The sequence below is a fragment of the Fringilla coelebs genome (genome assembly GCF_963513975.1).
Source record: "Fringilla coelebs genome assembly, contig: SCAFFOLD_400, whole genome shotgun sequence".
NCBI classification, from domain to species: Eukaryota; Metazoa; Chordata; class Aves; order Passeriformes; family Fringillidae; genus Fringilla; species Fringilla coelebs.
Window position 1 is genome coordinate 14,859 of NW_028167324.1, and position 20,084 is coordinate 34,942.

The following is a 20,084-nucleotide window of genomic DNA, read 5'->3' on the forward strand; positions in this document are numbered from 1 at the left end:
CCGACGTTTCCTTCCGTGGAATTCCCACCCCTGGAGCAGCAGTTCCTGACCCCGCTCCGAGCTGCAGCTCCCCAAAACCCCATAATTCTGTGTTTTAGGGGAAAAGTCCCCGTGGAAAATGCCAACATCCTACTGCGGGTTTCGCTTCCCCCCGTTGGGATCGGGGCCTCTCGGGAGGAGGGAGGGGAGAGGGAGGGGAGAGGGAGGGGAGAGGGAGGGGAGGGTGGTTTCACTTCCCTCCGGGGATCGAGGAGGCAGCGCCGGGGAAAGGGAGGCACCCCCAGACCTCGGGGGTTTGGGGGGACCCAGGCATGGCCTGGGTTGGGGACGGAGTTGGGGGACATCTCACGGGTAAGGGGGAACCTCGTAGGGGAAATTTGGGGGGGTCACCAGTGGGGTTTGGGGGCTGGGGTTTGGGGTCTGGGGGATTTTCCCTCCTCAAGATTGGGAGATTTTTGGGGGGTCACCAGTGGGGTTTGGGGGCTGGGGTTTGGGGTCTGGGGAGGTTTTCCCTCCTCAGCTATGGGGGATTGGCTGGGGAGAGGGTCCTGTCCCAGGAAAAGGGGTTGGGATTCGGATTCCCGAGTGCATTCCCCACTGGATCAGGGATTGTGGGAGCCAGGAACCCTGTGTCAAGGGATGTCCCCAGTGCCACACTGGGGACCCCTGGGCTGTGCCCCCCCTCTGCAGAGGGGACACTTGGGGGTGCCAGGGACCGTCCTGTCCCCCACTGTCACCCCTGGTGTCACCACAGTCCTGGCTCGGGTCCCCGCAGCCATCCTGGAGTCCGGGAGCAGCGAGGAGGAGGAGGAGGAGGAGGCAGCTCCTGGACAGGTATCGCTTCCAGGCTCCTTTTCCTTTGGATTCCCCCTTCTGGATCCCATAAATTGGGGGGATAAAGGGGGGGTGTCCTGTGTCCAGACTCCAGGGGTGACAACAGGCACAGCGCCACCGGCACTGGGGGTGCCTGGCTGGCTCGGGGCTCAGCAGTGGAATTCCAATGGCATGATGGTGGAGTGCCAGTGGAATGCCAATGGAATACCCTGCCACTGCCAATGGAATGCCAATGGAATACCCTGCCAGTGCCAATGGAATGCTGATAGAAGGCCCTGCCAGTGCCAGTGGAATTCCAATGGAATACCCTGCCAGTGCCAATGGAATGCCGGTGGAATTCCAATGGAATTCCCTGCCAGTGCCAATGGAATGCCAATGGAATTCCAATGGAATACCCTGCCAGTGCCAATGGAATTCCAATGCAACACCCCGCCAGTGCCAGGCTGATAGATTTCCATGCCGGTGGAATGCCGCGCCAACGGAATTCCGTGCCAATGGAACTCCATGCCAACGGAACTCCGTGCCAATGGAATTCCATGCCAACCCAGAGCCTCATTCCCGTTTTTCCCATCACAGCACCCGCCCCTGGATGCAGCGCCAGATGACACCCAGACTCGGCTGGCCCAGCTGGAGCAAGGTGAGCCCTGTCCCATCTCCGTGTCCCATCCCCGTGTCCCATCCCCGTGTCCCATCCCTGTGTCCCATCCCTGTGTCCCCAGTGTCCCATCCCTGTGTCCCCAGTGTCCCATCCCTGTGTCCCCCAGTGTCCCATCCCTGTGTCCCCTGTGTCCCATCCCCGTGTCCCATCCCCGTGTCCCGTCCCCATGTCCCATCCCCATGTCCCGTCCCCATGTTCTGTCCCCATGTCCCATCCCCATGTCCCATCCCTGTGTCCCATCCCCATATCCCCAGTGTCCTGTCCCCATCTCCCATCCTGATGTCCCCTCCCTGTGTCCCATCCTGATGTCCCGTCCCCATGTCCCGTCCCCGTGTCCCATCCCCGTGTCCCATCCCCATGCCCTGTCCCTGTGTCGCCTCCCCATGTCCCATCCCCATATCCCATCCCCGTGTCCCATCCCGATGTCCTGTCCCTTTGTCCCATCCCCGTGTCGCATCCCCGTGTCCCCATGTCCCATCCCTGTGTCCCATCCCCATGTCCCCTCCCTGTGTCCCCATGTCCCATCCCCATGTCCCATCCCCCTGTCCCCGTGTCCCATCCCCGTGTCCCCATGTCCCATCCCCGTGTCCCATCCCCATGTCCCCAGTGTCCCATCCCCATGTCCCATCCCCGTGTCCCATCCCCATGTCCCATCCCCGTGTCCCCATGTCCCATCCCCGTGTCCCATCCCCATGTCCCATCCCCGTGTCCCCATGTCCCATCCCCATGTCCCCAGTGTCCCTGGCACCTCCCTGGCCCCGCAGGCTCTGGGGTAACCTCCCCCAGCTCGGTGCCAGCCCCGCTCCCGGGTGCCCTGGCCGGGCTCTGGCCACGCTGGTGGCACCTGAGCCCCGGTGTCCCCGCCGGTGTCACCCCCAGCGTCACAGGCGCTGCTGGCCGAGCTGGCGGCGCTGGACACCGAGGTGGAGCTGGAGCAGCGGAGCCGGCAGCGAGCCCAGGCCTTCAGTGCCCAGGTGGGGATGGGGACAGGTCCCAAAATTGTCCCTTCATGGGGACAAAGGCGCTGGGGCACCCTTGAGGCACACGCAGCTCGGGGGGAACCCCAGTCCTGGGATTCTGGGATTCTGGTGGAGCAGGAGAGTGCGCGGCTGGAGAGGATCGGCCTGGCCAGGACACCCGAGGGAAGCCCTGAGGTGGCCCCAGAGGAGGTGACACCTGTGATGACCCCCAAGGGGACTCCAGAGGAGCTGACACCCACAGGGGTGGCCCTGGAGGAGGCCCCCACCCCTGCCCAGCTCCCAGGTGAGCCTGGGGTGTCCCATCCCATGGATCCCATCCCATCCCATCCCATCCCATGGATCCCATCCCATGGATCCCATCCCATCCCATCCCATCCCATCCCATGGATCCCATGGATTCCATCCCATCCCATCCCAACCCCATCCCTGCCCTGCTGTCCCCTCCCAATGTCCCCAGACCCCAGGCTGTCCCCATGCCGACCTTTGGGGCCATTCCCAAGCCCCATTTTGGGTCAATCCAAGTGAAAGCGACACCGAAATCCAACCGCAGTCGCCGCCGCCGCTCGCGCTTCCCCTTTCCCATCCTCTTTTCCCAAGGTTCCACTTCCAGCTCTCGGCAGCCTCTGGGCACCTCGTGGGGACACCCCAAATTCCCTGATCCCACCCCAGGATGACCCTTGGGGTGTCTGGGGTGTCCCAGGGGTGCCACCCCGCTGCCACACCTCATTCCCGCTGGATGCCATTGCAGAGGCAGATTCCAGTCGGGATATTGGGGACACAGAGCTGGGATGGGGTGACCAGGGGGGGGACCAAGCTCCGGGGAGTCCTCACTGCCCTTTCCCATCCTTTTTCCCCTTTTCCCACTCTTTTTCTCCCCCTTTTCCCACCCCTCAATCCCCCCTTTCCCAATTTTTCTCCCTTCTCATTTCCCACTCTTTATCTCCCTTTCCCACCCCCCTTTTCCCTTTTCACCCTTTTTTTCCCCTTTCCCACCTCTCATTCCCTCCCTTTCCCACCCTCTTTCCCCTTTCCCCCATTCCCACCGCAATTTCCCACCCCTCAATTCCCCCTTTCCCAATTTTTTCCCTCCCATTTCCCACCTTTTCACCCTCTTTCCCACTCCTCATTTCCCCCTCTTCCCATTTTTCCTCCTTTTCCCCCTTTTCCCCCTTTTTGCCCCCTTTTCCCCCATTTTGCCCCTTTTTTACCCCTTTTCCCCATTTCCCACCCCTCATTCCCATTTTTCCCCAGCTCCACAGGGAGATCTCTCCCAGCTCCTGGAACAGCACCGGCACCTCCAGGCACAGCTGCAGCACCTGCACGCCCAGGTACCCCAAAAACGGCCCCAACCCTCCTTTCCCATTTCGGGATTTTCGGGATTTAACCCCCCACAGTGTCCCAGGGCTCAGGGTGGAATTTTTTGTGGATTTTTCGCTTATTTTTTGTGGATTTTCCGCTGATTTTTCATGGATTTCCTCATGTATTTTTTTGCGGTTTTTTGTGGATTTTTTGCCGATTTTTTGCTGATTTTCCCCCAGACTTTTTGCGGATTTTTTTGCTGATTTTTTTGTGGATTTTTTCCCAAGACTTTTCACGAATTTTTCAGGAAATTTTTGCGGATTTCTCCTGGATTTTCTCCCGGATTTTCTCCCGCATTTTCTCCCGGATTTTCTCCTGCATTTCTTCTGGATTTTTCACGATTTTTTCACAAATTTCTCCCAGATTTTGGACCAGATTTTTCACTGATTTTTTTCCCCCATTTTTTCCCGAATTTCTCCCGGATTTTTCACCAAGTTTTCACAAATTTTTCATGATTGGTCACAGATTTTCTCCCAGATTTCTCCTGGACTTCTCCCTGATTATTCACAGATTTTTCGTGACGCTTTCACAGATTTTTTGAGATCTGTCACAGATTTTCCTCCCGGATTTTCTCACAGATTTTTCACAGATTTTTCACCAATTTGTCATGCATTTTCCCCGCATTTTCTCCCGGATATTTCCCGGATTTCTCACCTCTTTTCCCGTGTTTTCCCGGCACAGCTGGAGCTGGAGCGGGAGGAGCAGCAGCGCCTGCGGGCAGCCCTGGCCGCCAGCCAGAGGGCCCTGAGGTCCTTCAAGAGAGGTCAGCAGCGTCCCCATGTCCCCTCCGGTGCCACCAGTGCCACCCCAAACCCATGGCTGGCAGCTGCCCGTGGCCGTGTCCCCAGTGCCCATGGTGGCATCACCCTCATTTCCCCCCTTTTTTCGCCTCCTTTTTCTCCCTTTTTTCCCCTTTTTCTCCTTTTTTCCCACCTTTTCCCCACCCTTCTTCCCTCCCTTTCCCACCCCTATTTCCCACCCCATTTCCCACCCGTTTTCCCCCTTTTCCCATTATTTTCCCCTCCTTTTCTCCCCTTTCTTTCCACCTCATTTCCCACCTTTTTCCCTCCCATTTTTCAAACATTCCCCACCCTTTTCTTCCACTTCCCCCCTTCTCCTCCCCCATTTTCCACCTTTTCTCTGCTCTTCCCCCCGGTTTTTTTTTCCCCATTTCCCACCCCTCATTCCCCCTTGTCCCACCCCATTTCCTGCCCCTCATTTCCTCTCTTTCCCACTTTTTCCTCCCTCTTTTTCCCACATTTTCCTCCCCCTTTTCCCACATTTTCCTCCCCCTTTTCCCACCTTTTCCTCCCCCCATTTCCCACTCTTTCCCCCCTTATCACACCTCATTTCTGCCCTTTCCCACCCTTTTTCACCCTTTTCCCCCTCCTTTCCTGCTATTTCCTCCCCCATTTCCCACCCTTTTCCCACCCCTTTTCCCCCCATTTCCCACCCCTCATTTCTCCCTTTTCCCACCTTTTCCTCCCCCTTTTCCCACACTTTTCCCACCTTTTCCTCCCCCTTTTCCCACATTTTCCTCCCCCTTTTCCCACTTTTTCCTCCCCTATTTCCCACTTTTTCCTCCCCCTTTTCCCCCCTTATCACGCCTCATTTCTGCCTTTTCCCACCCTTTTCCACCCTTTTCCCCCTCCTTTCCTGCTTTTCCTCCCCCATTTCCCGCCCTTTTCCCACCCCTTTTCCCCCCATTTCCCACCCCTCATTTCTCCTTTTTCCCACCTTTCCCTCCCCCTTTTCCCACACTTTTCCCACCTTTTTCCCCCCATTTGCCACCTTTTCCACCCGCCCCTTTCCTGCCCTTTTCCCTCCCATTTCCCAAATCTTTTCCCCCCGTTTCCCACCCTCTTCCCCCTTTTTCCCCCTTTCCCCGGTGCCACCCCCGCTGTCCCCGCAGTGTCCCAGATTGTCACCCAGGATTACTGCCAGGCCCTGGAGCAGCTGGAGCTGGAGCAGGACCTGCGCTGCCACGCCGAGGCCTTCGCCCACCAGGTGCCACCAAGGCCTTGGGGACACGGCTGGGGGTGGCAGGGAGGTGACACTGGGGTCACCCATCCTGAGGGAATGGGATGATCCCAGGATTCCCGGGAGGAAGCCGCCGGCACCTCCAGAAGGTGACACTGAGGTGACACTGAGGTGACACTGAGGGGTTGGGGACGCCACTGAGGGTGGCACGGAGGTGACACTGGGGTGTCCCAGCGCATCCCTGGCACCCATCCCAAGGGAATGGGGTGATCCCAGGATTCATCCCAGTTTTCCAGGATGCAGCCAGGTGGGATTCACCGCCAGGCCCTCCAGAGGGTGACACCGAGGTGACAGGGAGGTGACACCGAGGTGACACCGAGGTGACACCCGCACTTCCAGATGCTGGTCCAGCAGAAGGAGGCGAAGCGCCAGAGCTCCATCCTGCTGAGGAGCGCCGCGCCCGATTCCCAAATCCTGGAAGCGTTCCAGGAGCTGGAAAAACTCAGCCGGGAGCTGGAGGAGACGCAGCGGGAACAGCGCCAGCGCGTGAGGGACTGTCCCCAAGCTTGGGGACATGGCGGGGAGGGGACAGCGGGGTCCAGATCCCACCCCTCCAATCCCATTTTTCCATGGAGCACTGCTTTTCCATGGATTTCCCTCCACGGATTTCCCACCATGGATTTCCTATCATGGATCTCCTTCCGTGGATTTCCCACCATGGATTTCCCACCATGGATTTCCATCCCTGGATTTCCTCCCATGGATTTCCCACCATGGATTTCCTTCCATGGATTTCCCTCTGTGGATTTCCCTCCATGGATTTCCTTCCCTGGATTTCCATCCATGGATTCTTATCCATGGATTTCCCACCATGGATTTCCCTCCCTGGATTTCCTTCCATGGATTTCCCTCCCTGGATTTCCATCTGTGGATTCCTATCCATGGATTTCCCAAAGTGGATTTCCATCCATGGATTCCTATCCATGGATTTCCCTCCATGGATTTCCATCCATGGGTTTCCCTCTGTGGATTTCCTTCCATGGATTTCCCTCTGTGGATTTCCTTCCATGGATTTCCCTCTGTGGATTTCCTTCCCTGGATTTCCATCCATGGATTCTTATCCATGGATTTCCCACCATGGATTTCCAACCATGGATTTCCTTCCATGGATTTCACTCCCTGGATTTCCTTCCCTGGATTTCCATCTGTGCATTCCTATCCATGGATTTTCCAAAGTGGATTTCCATCCATTGATTTCCCTCTGGGGATTTCCATCCATGGATTTCCCACCATGGATTTCCTTCCCTGGATTTCCCACCATGGATTTCCATCCATGGATTTCCCACCATGGATTTCCCTCTGTGGATTTCCTTCCATGGATTTCCCACCATGGATTTCCATCCATGGATTTCCATCCATGGATTTCCCTCTGTGGATTCCTATCCATGGATTTCCCTTCCTGGATTTCCTTCCATGGATTTCGCTCCCTGGATTTCCTTCCCTGGATTTCCATCTGTGCATTCCTATCCATGGATTTCCCAAAGTGGATTTCCATCCATGGATTCCTATCCATGGATTTCCCACCATGGATTTCCATCCATGGATTTCCTTCCATGGATTTCCCTCCCTGGATTTCCCTCCCTGGATTTCCCCGGGTGTTGACGGAACCTCATCCCACTGCGAGGGCAGATTTGCCCTGAAACGCGCCGGGAGTTTTTCCCCAAATTCCCGACGTTGGGTTTGGGGAGCGTTGCCGTCCTTGGGGTTTTCCCAGATCCCGGAATTCCCACCTCCCGCAGGAGCAGGAGCTGGAGCAGGAGCGGGAGGAGCTGCAGCGGGCGCGGGAAGCGCTGGAGGAGGAGCGGGAGGAGAAGCGGGAGCTGAGGGAGAGGCTGGAAGGGCTGGAGAAGGAAGGTGGGAACATCAACATGGAATTCCAGACGGTTCCAGGGCATTCCAGAGTGACTCTGGAGGATTCCAGAGGGATTCCGGAACATTCCGAATAATTCCAGGGGGGGGGGGGGGGGGGATTTCCAGAAGATTCCAGACAGATTCCAAAGAATTCCAGAGGGGGTTTTGGAGGATTCCAGGAAAAATCCAGAGGGATTCCAAGGGGGATTCCAGAAGATTCCAAAGAATTCCAGAGGGGGTTTTGGAGGATTTCAGAAGGATTCCAGATGATTCCAGGGGAATTTTAGAGGATTCTGACAGGATTCCAGAAAATTCCAGAGGGGGTTCCAGGGGAGCTCCAGAAGATCCCGGGGGGGGGGGAATCCAAAGGGATTTCAGAAGATTCCGCGGGGGGATTCCGGAGGATCCCAGGGGTGTTCCAAAGAATTCCAGGTGATTCCGTGGGGATTCCAGAAAGTTCCAGAGGAGTCCCGGACAGATTCCAGGGGGATTTTGGAGGGTTCCGCGGAGATTCCGGACGATCCCAGAGGGATCCCCAATCCCGGTTCCACCTCGTTCCAGTGGGATCCCTCCGGGAGCAGCTGGCGCAGCAGCCGCCACCTCGGAGCCACCCCCAGGTGCCACCGCCGCCACCGCTGCCACCGCCCACTGCCACCACTGTCCCCGCCGAGTAGGTGACACATCCCGACGGCTTTGACGGCCAGCATTCCAGAATATTCCTGGAAAACTGCTGTCCCCGCCCTGACTGTCCCCTAGAGGGGAGGGGACGGAGTGACGGACGTGAGGTGTCACCTCCTGTCCCCTCCGGTGTCACCTCCTGTCCCCCCCGCAGCCCCCTGGCCACCCTCAGGCAGAGGAAGGCGCGGAAAAACCCGGAGCAGAGTGAGTCTGAGGGGTGGGGACAGCGGGAGTGTCCCCAGAGTGCCACCAGGGTGGGGGTGGGGACATCGGGAGTGTCCCCAGAGTGCCACCAGGGTGGGGGTGGGGACATCAGGAGCATCCCCAAAGTGTCACCAAGGTGGGGACATCAGGAGTGTCCCCAGAGTGCCACCATGGCCGGGGTGGGGACATCAGGAGTGTCCCCAGAGTGTCACCATGGCAGGGGTGGGGACATCGGGAGTGTCCCCAGAGTGCCACCAGGGTGGGGGTGGGGACATCAGGAGAGTCCCCAAAGTGTCACCATGGCCAGGGTGGGGACATTGGGAGTGTCCCCAGAGTGTCACCATGGCCGGGGTGGGGACATCAGGAGTGTCCCCAAAGTGTCACAGGGACAGGGGCGCTCCAGGGCTCCCCCAGCTCCATTGGGGGCGATCTGGGGACAGGGTGGCACTGCCAGGGGAGGGGACAGCTCCACCCCAAGTGTGTCCCCAGCCCTGTCCCCAGCACGGGCAGGTGACAGGCGGTGCCACCCCGGCAGGTGACTCGGGGACCGAGGACATCCGCGCCCGCGCCGTGCAGGAGATGCTGGAGCGGATCCGCACCGGGATCGTCCTGCGGCCGGCCAGGACGAGGCCACCCCCGTGCCAGGTGACAACGGGGACAAGGCGCTGGCCGGCCTGGCATTGCCGGGGGCGGGAATTCTGGGATCGAGCCATTCCCGATTTCCCGGCAGGACTCCGTGGCCAGCAGGAGGAGCGCGGCGCTGGAGCTGCAGGGGATCCTGGTGGGCAGCGCTGTCCCCTCGTTGTCCCCACGGTGTCCCCACGGTGTCCCCATGCCGTCCCCTCAGTGTCCCCATGCTGTCCTCCTAGTGTCCCCTTGATGTCCCCGTGGTGTCCTATTGGTGTCCCCATGACGTCCCCTTTGGGTTCCTATGGTGTCACCATGCTGTCCCCTTTGTGTCCCCAGGATGTCCCTACATTGTCCCCTTGGTGTCCTCTCAATGCCCCCATCATGCCCCGCTTTGTGTCCCCTCGATGTCCCCTCAGTGTCCCTTTGATGTCCCCTTGATATCGCTCCCCTTGATGTCCCCGTGGTGTCCCCACGGTGTTGACATGCTCTCCCTGCAGCGTCCCCATTCTGTCCCTGTGGTGTCCCCTTTGCGTCCCTTTGGCGGCCCTTGATGTCCCCTCAGTGTCCCCTTGGTGTCCTTTTGGTGTCCCTGTGGTGTCTATTCGATGTCCCCATGCTGTCCCCATGCTGTCCCCATCACGTCCCTGTGGTGTCCCTTGATTTCCTCTCCGTGCCCATTTAGGTGTCCCTTTTGTCCCCCCAGGGTGTTGCCGCACTGTCCCTGCAGTGTCCCCTCGCTGTCCCCCTTGCTGTCCCTGCAGTGTCCCCTTGGTGTCCCCTCTGTGTCCCCCCGGTGTCCCCTCTGTGTCCCCCCGGTGTCCCCTTGCTGTCCCCCTGGTGTCCCCTCTGTGTCCCCCCTCTGTGTCCCCCCGGTGTCCCCTCGCTGTCCCCCCGGTGTCCCCTCCATGTCCCCCCAGTAACCCCTCTGTGTGCCCCCTGTGTCCCCTCTGTGTCCCCCCACTGTCCTCCCAATGTCCCCTCGCTGTCCCCCCGGTGTCCCCTCCGTGTCCCCTTGCTGTCCCCTCTGTGTCCCCCCGGTGTCCCCTCGCTGTCCCCCTGCTGTCCCCTCTGTCCCCCCCCCCGGTGACGCCGGCTGTCCCAGGGCACCCTGCGGAGGCCGAGCCGGAGGCGCAGCCGGAGGAGCCGGGATCGGGATCGGGGATCAGTGCTGGAGCTGGGATCCATCCTGGAGCGGCGCCGCCGGGCCCTGGACGCTTCCTTGGGGGATTCCGTGGGGAATTCCGTGGGAAATTCCATGGGAAACCGGTCCATGGGCACCAATTCCATGGGGAATTCCATGGAGAATACCATGGGCACCAATGCCGTGGGCACCGATGCCATGGGGAATTCCATGGGCACCAATTCCAAGGGCGCCAGTTCCAGGGGGAATTCCATGGGAAACCATTCCAAGGGCACCGATTCCATGGGCACCAGTTCCATGGGCACCGATTCCATGAGGAATTCCATGGGCACCAATGCCACTGGGAATTCCATGGGCACCAATTCCAGGGGCACCAATGCTATGGGAAACCAGTCCATGGGGAATTCCATGGGCACCAATTTCATGAGGAATTCCATGGGCACCAATTCCAAGTGCAATTCCAAGGGCACCAATTCCATGGGCACCAATTCCATGGGCACTGATTCCATGGGCACCAGTTCCATGGGCACCAATTCCCCAAGGAATTCCATGGGCACCAATTCCAAGTGCAAGTCCAAGAGCACCAATTCAATGGGCACCGATTCCATGGGCACCGATCCCCTGAGGAATTCCGAGGACACCGATTCCACGGGCACCGGTTCCCTGAGGAATTCCACGGGAGCACAGGAGCGCGGCGGAGCCGGGAAGGAGGCGGAGGCGGGTACGGAGCCGGGAATGTCCCCGAGGAGGGCGCGGAGGTGACACCACGGAGGTGACACCGGCAGCCGCCACCTGCTGTCCCCTCCCGTCCCCGCTGCCATCCCTGTCACGGCTTTTCCCAGGAAACCGCGACCAGGACCGGGACAAGGACAAGGACAAGGACAAGGACAAGGACAAGGACAAGGACAAGGACCAGGACCAGGGCCAGGCCATGCCCGCTGTCCCCTTCCGGCCCCGGGGCCTTGGTGGCCTCCCCCGGACGCGTCCCCGCCCCCGCTGGGCTTGGGACAGCGGGGACAAGGCCTAGGAGCCGCTTCCCGGGAATTCCCGCCCTCCTTTCCTGGGATTTTCCACCTTCATTTTCCGGGATTTTCCCACCCTCAATTCCCAGTCTTCCATCCTTTTTCCCCCAAGATTTTCCACCCTCCTTTCCTGGGATTTCCCGTCCTCCGTTCCCAAGATTTTCCTGCCTCCTTTCCAGGAGTTTCCATCCTCAATTCCCAGGATTTCCTGCCCTCCATTCCCTGAATTTCCCACCCTCATTTCCCAGGATTTCCCGCCCTCATTTCCTGGGATTTTCCATGCTCCTTTCCCAGGATTTTCCACCCCTTTTCCCCAAGATTTTTTTGCCCTCCTTTCCCAGATTTCCCGACCTCCATTCCCAGGATTTCCCAGGATTTTCCTCCCTGGATTCCCATCACTCCCCACCCCCCTTTCCCAAGATTTTCCACCCTCATTTCCCAGGATTTCCCCCCCCTCCTTTCCAGGATTTTCTCACCCTCAATTCCCAGGATTTTCCTGCCTCCTTTCCCAGGATTTCCCACCCCTTTTTCCTAAGATTTTCCTGCCCCCTTTCCAGGACTTCCCATGCTCATTTCCCAGGATTCCCAACCCTCAATTCCCAAAATTTCCCATCCTCTCCTCCCAGGATTTCCCATCCTCCATTCCCAAGATTTTTCCAGGATTTTCCACCTTCGATTCCCAGAATTTCCCACCCCCAATTCCCAAGATTTTCCACCCTCAATTCCCAGGATTTCCTAATTTCCAAGGATTTCCCATCTTTTTTCCCCCAAAACTTTCCTGCCTCCTTTCCAGGACTTCCCACCCTCATTTCCCAGGATTTCCTGCCCTCAATTCCTGGGATTTCCTGTCCTCCTTTCCCAAGATTTCCCACCCTTTTTTCCCAGGATTTTCTATCCTCAATTCCCAGAATTTGCTGCCATCCTCTCCCAGGATTTTCCCAGGATTTCCTGCCCTCAATTCCCAGGATTTCCTGCCCTCAATTCCCAGGATTTCCTGCCCTCAATTCCCAGGATTTCCCAGCTTTTTTTCTCAAGATTTTCCCAGGATTTTCCCCCCTCAATTTCCAGAATTTTCCTGCCTTCATTCCCAAGATTTTGCCCCCTCCTTTCCAAGACTTTTCTGCCTCATCCCCAGGATTTTCCACCCTCCATTCCCAGAATTTCCCACCCTCCTGGGAACCCCTGGAAAAACCGGGATCCCCTGGAATTCCACCTCGCTTTGCCCTGGGAATGACCCAAACCCCGCCCACCCCACAGAATTCCATCCCACCCTCCCAATCCCCCAAAATCCGGGAATTCCTTCCCCAGAATCCCACAGAGCCTCGGGCAGCTCCTCCTCTCCTACAACATCCAAATAAAATCCTTTATTTCCCTGGGATTTGAGACCACCTGGAATTATTCCTGGCATTCCAAAGCTCCTTTCCCAGGAATCCCAAATCCTCCATTCTCCGGGAATTCCCTTGGATTTGGTTTTTTTTCCCAGTTGTTTTTTTTTTTTTCCCTCCTTCCCCAGCTGGAACTCAAAGATTTAAGGCTGGGAGGGATTTTTCCCAAATTTCCCTGAATTCCTGCCCCTTTTCCCTGTGGATTTTCCAGGAGAAAAACAGGGAAGGAGAGGCCCCAAAAAAAAAATTGGGAAATTCCTGATGGAAAAGAAGCAAGAAATTTTCCCAGATTTTTCCCAAATCCTGGAGATTTTTCCCAGATTTCTCCAATTCCTGGAGCTTTTTCCTGAATTTTTCCCAAATCCTGGAGTTTTTTCTTGGATTTTTCCCAAATCCTGGAGATTTTTCCCAGATTTCTCCAAATCCCAGAACTTTCCAGGAGTTTCTTCCCACATTTTTCCCAAATCCCGGAATTTCCCTGGAGTTTCTTCCTGGATTTTTCCTGGAGCTTCCTCCTGGATTTTTCCCAAATCCTGGAGTTTTTTCACGGATTTTTCCCAAATTCTGGAGATTTTTCCCAGATTTCTCCAAATCCCGGAACTTTCCTGAAGCTTTTCCCCAGATCTCTTCAAATCCTGGAGGTTTTTTCCCTGATTTTTCCCAAATTCTGGAGATTTTTCCCGGATTTTTCCAAATCCAGCTTTTTTTGGGCTCTCCCTGCTGCTTCCAGGGAAATTCCAGAGCCCAGGAATTTCCTTTTCCTGCCCTTTCCAGATCCAGGAAAATCCACAATCCCACGGGATGGGGGATGGGATCTGAATCCATGAATTTCCCCCAAAATCCTGGAATTCCCCTGGCAAAATTCCATCCAAATTCCACACCCTGGCCTTGCACACTTCCAGGGACCTGGAAAAATCCCAATCCCAATAAAATCCCTCCAAACCCCAAGGAAAATCCAGGATTTTTCCACTTTATTCATAAATTTCCTTCATTCTCGGCGTTTCTGGGAATGTTTTTCCCAAATTTCCTGGGGGTTTCATCCCAAATTTCCTTTTCCTGGTTCAATATTTATGGAATTCCACGATTTCCCTAAAATCTGATTCAGCTCCTGGAAATCCAGGCTGGAAAAATATGGAAAAATTCCCAGGAAAATTGGGATTCAAAGGAATCAGGAATTCCTGATTTTCCTCATTCCCATCCTGGAATTTTCCAGCCAATCCAGAGGGGGAAAAAACAAAACAAAAAAAAACAACAAAAAAAACCCAAATCCAAGAGGTTTCAGAGCAAAATTCCAACTTTTCCAAAGGAATTTTTTGGGGGAATTCCTCAAAAAATCTTCTGGATTGGGAATTCCCAAGCCTGGCTGGGGTGGGAATGGAAAAATCCAGAAAAAAAATGGGAATTCTCTGATGGGAAAGAAGAAATTTGCAGCTGCCTCGGTTTGGAAAAGGAGGAAGGAAAAATCTGGGAATTCTCAACATTCCCCCCTTCGTCTGCAGGATCGGAAAAATCCGGAATTCCGGGAATTCCTCGGAAAAATGAGATTCCCATGGAAAATCCCTTCCCAGCAGCTCCTTCCCAAGGCTTTGCAGGATGGAAAAACGGGAATTTCCAGGATTTAAACCACCCAAATCCTGATTTTTTTTTTGGATAATTCCTTCTGGAAAACCGGGATGAAGGGACAGCGTGGAATCCTCTGGATTTATCCCGATTTTTCCCATATATTTTTTGTTTTTAATTCATGGCTCTGTGGAACCTTCAGGAAAATCCAGGAGCAGCTCCAAAAACCAAAAAACCGTCAGGGAACTTTGAAATTCCCCAAAATTCCCAAGATTTTCCGTGGAAACATTCCCAAGGAATCAAGCAGGGAAAAACCCCGAGCGCGGTCGGCACCTCCAGGAGTGTCCAAGTCTCTGAATTCCCAAAGAATTCCCAGAAAAAAGGGGCAGAAAATTTGGGATCTTCTGGCTGGGGATCTTCTGGATATTCCCAAATATTCCCAAATTTTCCCCAATATTCCCAGATTTCAGTAGATTTTCTGCCTGCTGGGCAGGATGGCTTCCTTGATGAAGGAGAAGATCAGGAGAATCCCGGAGCGTTTCCCTCTTTTCCCCTTGGTGAAATAATTGGAGACGACGTCGTCTGCGGAAAAGCGGGAATGGGTCGGAATTCCAGGGGGGAATTCTGGGAGATTTTTGGGGTTTTTTTGGGGGGAATTCCCAAAGAAGTCGTGTGGGATTGGGGGAATTGAGGATCCCAAATTTGTGGGGTGATCGGAAACCCCGACGGAATTCTCGGAGCTTTTGGGGCGCCCGGAGATCCCAAATTTCTGGGGTTCTCCAAAGGGTTGGGAATCCCAAATTTCTGGGACATTTTGACCCCTGGTGACCCCTAAAAATCCCAAAATTTTTGGGATATTCCGAGCCCACAGGAAGCCTCAGGAATCCCAAAATTCCCGAGGTTCTTGGAGCCTTTGGGATCCCAAAAATCCCAAATTTTTGGGCCATTCTGAGCCTTTAGGAAGTCCCAGGGAATCCCAAATTTGTGGGCCTTTGGGACTCCCAATCCCTGGAATTCTCTGAGCCTTTGGGGACCACAAAAATCCCAAATTTCTGGGATTCTACAAGGGCTCAGGGACCACCGGGAATCCCAAATTTCTGGGCCATTCTGGGCCTTGGTGACCCCCAAAAATCCCAATTTTTTGGGACATTCTGAGCCCTCAGGAAGGCCCAGGGAATCCCAAATTTCAGGTGCACCCAGGAATCCCCAGCTCCATGGAATTCTCAGAACTTTGGGAGCACCCGGGGATCCCAAATTTTTGGGGTTCTTTGAGCCTTTGGGATTCCCAATTTCTGGAGCATTCTGACCCTTGGTGACCCCAAAAATCCCAAAATTTTGGGATATTCTGAGCCCACGGGAAGCCTCAGGAATCACAAATTTCTGGGACATTCGGAAAACTGGGGGCACCAGGAATCCCAACATTCCCAAGGTTCTTTGAGCCTTTGGGATCCCCAATTTCTGGGATATTCTGAGCCACTGGGGACCCCAAAAATCCCAAATTTCTGGGATTCCCTGAGGCCTTGGCACTCCCAATCCTTGGGATTCTCCAAGGACTCAGGGATCCCCAGGAATCCCAAATTTTTGGGACATTCTGAGCCCTTGGGGAACCCCAGGAATCCCAAATTTCCACAGCATTGATGCTCCAAAAAGACCCAAATTTCCGGGGTGTTCTGAGCGGGATCGAAACCGGACGGACTCAAAATCCTTTTCCACCCATTCCCATTCCCCATCCCATCCCATTCCCAATCCCAATCCCAATCCCAATCCCATTCCCTTTCCCAATCCCAATCCCAATTCCATTCCCAATCCCATTCCCATTCCCATTCCCATTCCCATTCCCATTCCCATTCCCATTCCCAATCCCAATCTCATCCCCATTTCCATTCCCTTTCCCATTCCCCATTCCCAATCCCATTCCCATTTCCATTCCTATTCCCATCCCCAATCCCATTCCCATCCCCCATTCCCATTCCCGTTCCCATTCCCATTCCCAATACCAAACCCATTCCCCATTCCCATCCCATTCCCATCCCCATTCTCATTCCCATTCCCAATCCCAATCCCAATCCCAATCCCAATCCCAATCCCATTCCCAATCCCAATCCCATCTCTATTCCCATCTCTATTCCCATTCCCATTTCCATTTCCATTCCCATTCCCATTCCCATTCCCATCCCCATTCCCAATCCCATTCCCATTCCCATTCCCATTCCCATTCCCATCCCCATTCCCATCCCCCAATCCCATCCCCATTCCCATTCCCATCCCCGTTCCCATTCCCATTCCCAATCCCAATCCCATTCCCAATCCCAATCCCATCCCCGTTCCCATTCCCCATTCCCATCTCCATTCCCGTTCCCATTCCCATCCCATTCCCATCCCCATTCCCAATCCCATCCCCTCTGTTCCCATTCCCATTCCTATTCCCGTTCCCATCCCCTCTATTCCCGTTCCCATTCCCGTTCCCATTCCCATCCCCAATCCCATTCCCCATTCCCCAATCCCATTCCCGTTCCCATTCCCCGTTCCCATTCCCGTTCCCATTCCCTCTGTTCCCATTCCCATCCCATTCCCAATCCCATCCCCATTCCCAATCCCATCCCCTCTGTTCCCATCCCCATCCCCATTCCCGTTCCCGTTCCCATCCCAATCCCATTCCCATCCCCATTCCCTCCGTTCCCATTCCCCATCCCATTCCCATCCCATTCCCCGTTCCCATTCCCCATCCCGTTCCCATTCCCCATTCCCATCCCATCCCCATTCCCATTCCCATTCCCATTCCCATTCCCCATCCCCAATCCCATTCCCATTCCCATCCCCATTCCCTCTGTTCCCATTCCCAATCCCATTCCCCATTCCCCATTCCCGATCCCATTCCCTCTGTTCCCGTTCCCACCTCCGGGCTGCACCGTCGAGGGCAGGACGTTCTCCCCGGCCGACAGCGACACGAAGAAGGCGAAGGGAATCAGCCACAGGCAGAAGGTGAAATAAGCCAGGACCTGCAGAATTCCCAACATTCCAAAGACAATTCCCAAAATTCCCACCCAAAACCCCCAAAATTCCAACCCAAAACCCCCAAAACTCCAAGAATTCCCAAGGGAAAACGTCCATCTCACCCCATTTTTGGGGGGGAAGTTTCCTCAAGGTGTTCCCAAATTTTTTGCTCTTCCTTGAAAGAAGCCAGAATTCCCAAAATTCCAAGCCAGAATTCCCAAAATTCCAACCCAAAACCCCACAAAATTCCAAGAATTCCTACGAAAAATTTCCAGCCAGGACCTGCAGAATTCACCAGAATTCCCAAAATTCCAGCTCGGAAATCCCAAAATTCCAACCCAAAAGCCCCAAAATTCCAAGAATTCCTATGGAAAATTTCCAATCTCAGCCCTTTTCTTGTGGGGGAAAAGTTTCCTCGAGGTGTTCCCAAAATTTTTGGCTTTTCCTTGAAAGAAGCCAGAATTCCCAAAATTCCAACCCAAAACCCCAAAATTCCAACCCAGAATTCCCAAAATTCCATCTGGAAATCCCAAAATTCCAACCCAAAACCCAAAAATTCCAAGAATTGCTATGGAAAATTCCAATTCAGGACCTGCCGAATTCCCAAAATTCCAACCCAGAATTCCCAAAATTCCAGCCTGGAAATCCCAAAATTCCAACCCAGAAACCCCAAAATTCCAAGAATTCCTGAGGAAAAATTCCACCTCACCCCATTTTTTTTTTTTTGGATAAAAAAGTTCCCTCGAGGTGTTCCCAGATTTTTTTGCTCTTCCTGGTTTTGAATTCCCAGGTTTTAATTAAGGATTAATTAAGGTTTGAATGAATTCAATTAAAATATCCTGGAAAAATTAATGGGAAAAAAACACCCAAAAATTCAGGGAGAAATTGGATTTTCCTCGTTTTTTATGGAATTTTGGCCTGTTGGGATTTTTGTCACAGAAAAATCAGGAATGGGAATTCCCAATGGGAAAAGATTTGGGGTTAAATTGGTAAAAAAAAATGGAATTTCAATGATTTATTTCCTATTTTTCCTAAAATTTCCTATCATTCCTAAAATTTTTCACATTTTAGGGATAAATTGGGATGAACATTCCAAATTCCTGGAATTCCCTGGGAAAATCCCAAACCTGCAACTGCCAGGGAATTTCAGAACCTCAAGAAACCCCAAAAAAAAATTGGAAAAAATTAAAAAAAATCAGTTTTATTTTGAAGACATTCAGAGCCACCAACCCAAAAATTGGGATTTTTCCAATGGGGAAAAATCTTGGAATTTTTGGGATCTCACCTCGGAGAAGAGGTAAAATTCCTCAGCGAAATATTGGAATGCCAGGTAGTGATTGACCACAACCAGAACTGGAGGGAAAAACAGGGAAAAAACAACGGGATCAGAACATTCCAGAGGGAAAATCCCACATTTTGGAGCCCTCCCAAAAAATTCCCCCAAAATTCCCCCCAAAAATCCCCAAAGAATCCCAAAAAATTGCCCCAAATATCCCAAAAAATTCCCAAAAAATTCCCCCTAAAAATCCCAAAAAATTCCCCCACAATTCTTTTAAAACCCCCCCAAAAATTCTCCCCAAAATTCCCAAAAATCCCCCCAAAAATTCCCAACTATCCTCTAAAAATCCCCCAAAATCAAAAATAAATCCCCCAAAAATATAAAAAAAACCCCTAAGAATCCCATAAAGTTCTCCACAAATCAGGGGGAAAAAATCCTAAAAAAATCCCCCAAAACTCCCCAAAAAATCCCCCAAAATCCCCAATAATTCCCTCAAAATTCTTTTTAAAAAATCGTCAAAAAATCCCTTAAAAATCCCCAAAAAATAAAAAAAAATTCCAAAAAATCCCCCAAAATCCCAAAACATCCCCAAAAAAATCCCAATAAAATCCCCCAAAAATCCTCAAAAGCTCCCCAAAAATTCCCAATAATTCCCACAAAATTCTTTTTAAAATTCCTAAAAAAAACCCCCAAAAATTCCCAAAAAATAAAAAAAATATCCCCCCAAAAAAAAAAATTTAAAAATCCCCAAAAAATCCCCAAAAATTCCCAAAATCCCCCAAAAAAACTCAAAAAAAACCCCAAAAAACCTCAAAAAATCCCTTCTGTGAACTCTCAAAAAATTCCTAAACAAATCCCAAAAAATCCCGAAAAAGCCCCCAAAAATCCTAAAAAAATCCCCAAAAAATCCTCAAAAAATCCCCAATAATTCCCTCAAAATTCTTTTTAAAAATCCCAAAAAAAATCCCCAAAAATCCCTTAAAAATCCCCAAAAAATAAAAAAAAATCTCAAAAAATAAAAAAAAAATCCCCCCAAAATCCCAAAAAATCCTCAAAAAATCCCTAAAAATCCTCAAAAAAATCCCTAAACAAATCAAAAAAAATCCCTAAAAATCCCCTCAATATTCTTGTAAAAAATCCTCAAAAAATCCCCAAAAAATCCTGAAAAAATCAAAAAAAAATCAAAAAAAAATCCAAAAAAATCAAAAAAAATCCCAAAAATCCCCAAAAAATCCAAAAAAATCCCCAAAAAAATCCCAAAAAATCCCAAAAAATCCCCAAAACCCCCCAAATTCCCCAGCACCCAAAGTTTGTGGTCTGACCGCAGGAGAGGAGGAAGTTGGAGGAGCTGAGCACGATGCAGGGGAAGCTCTGCAGCAGCCCCAGGTACACCAGGTTGCTGAAGAGCCCCGAGGCCACCAGCAGGGCCGGGAAGTGCTCGAAGAGGAACAGCCCCAGCTGCACCCCCG

General features: G+C 53.2%; 1 protein-coding gene across 1 annotated transcript; it reads right to left on the bottom strand.

Moving 5' to 3' along the window:
* Positions 1 to 12,961: 12,961 nt before the first annotated feature.
* LOC311166011 (protein TEX261-like) lies at positions 12,962 to 20,079 on the bottom strand (the record flags this gene model as incomplete). Its single annotated transcript, XM_084227503.1, has 4 exons — positions 12,962 to 14,924; positions 17,239 to 17,341; positions 18,622 to 18,689; positions 19,938 to 20,079. Coding segments are annotated over 4 exons (429 nt in total), but the record flags the coding sequence as incomplete, so codon positions are not given.
* Between the last annotated feature and the right edge of the window lie 5 nt (positions 20,080 to 20,084).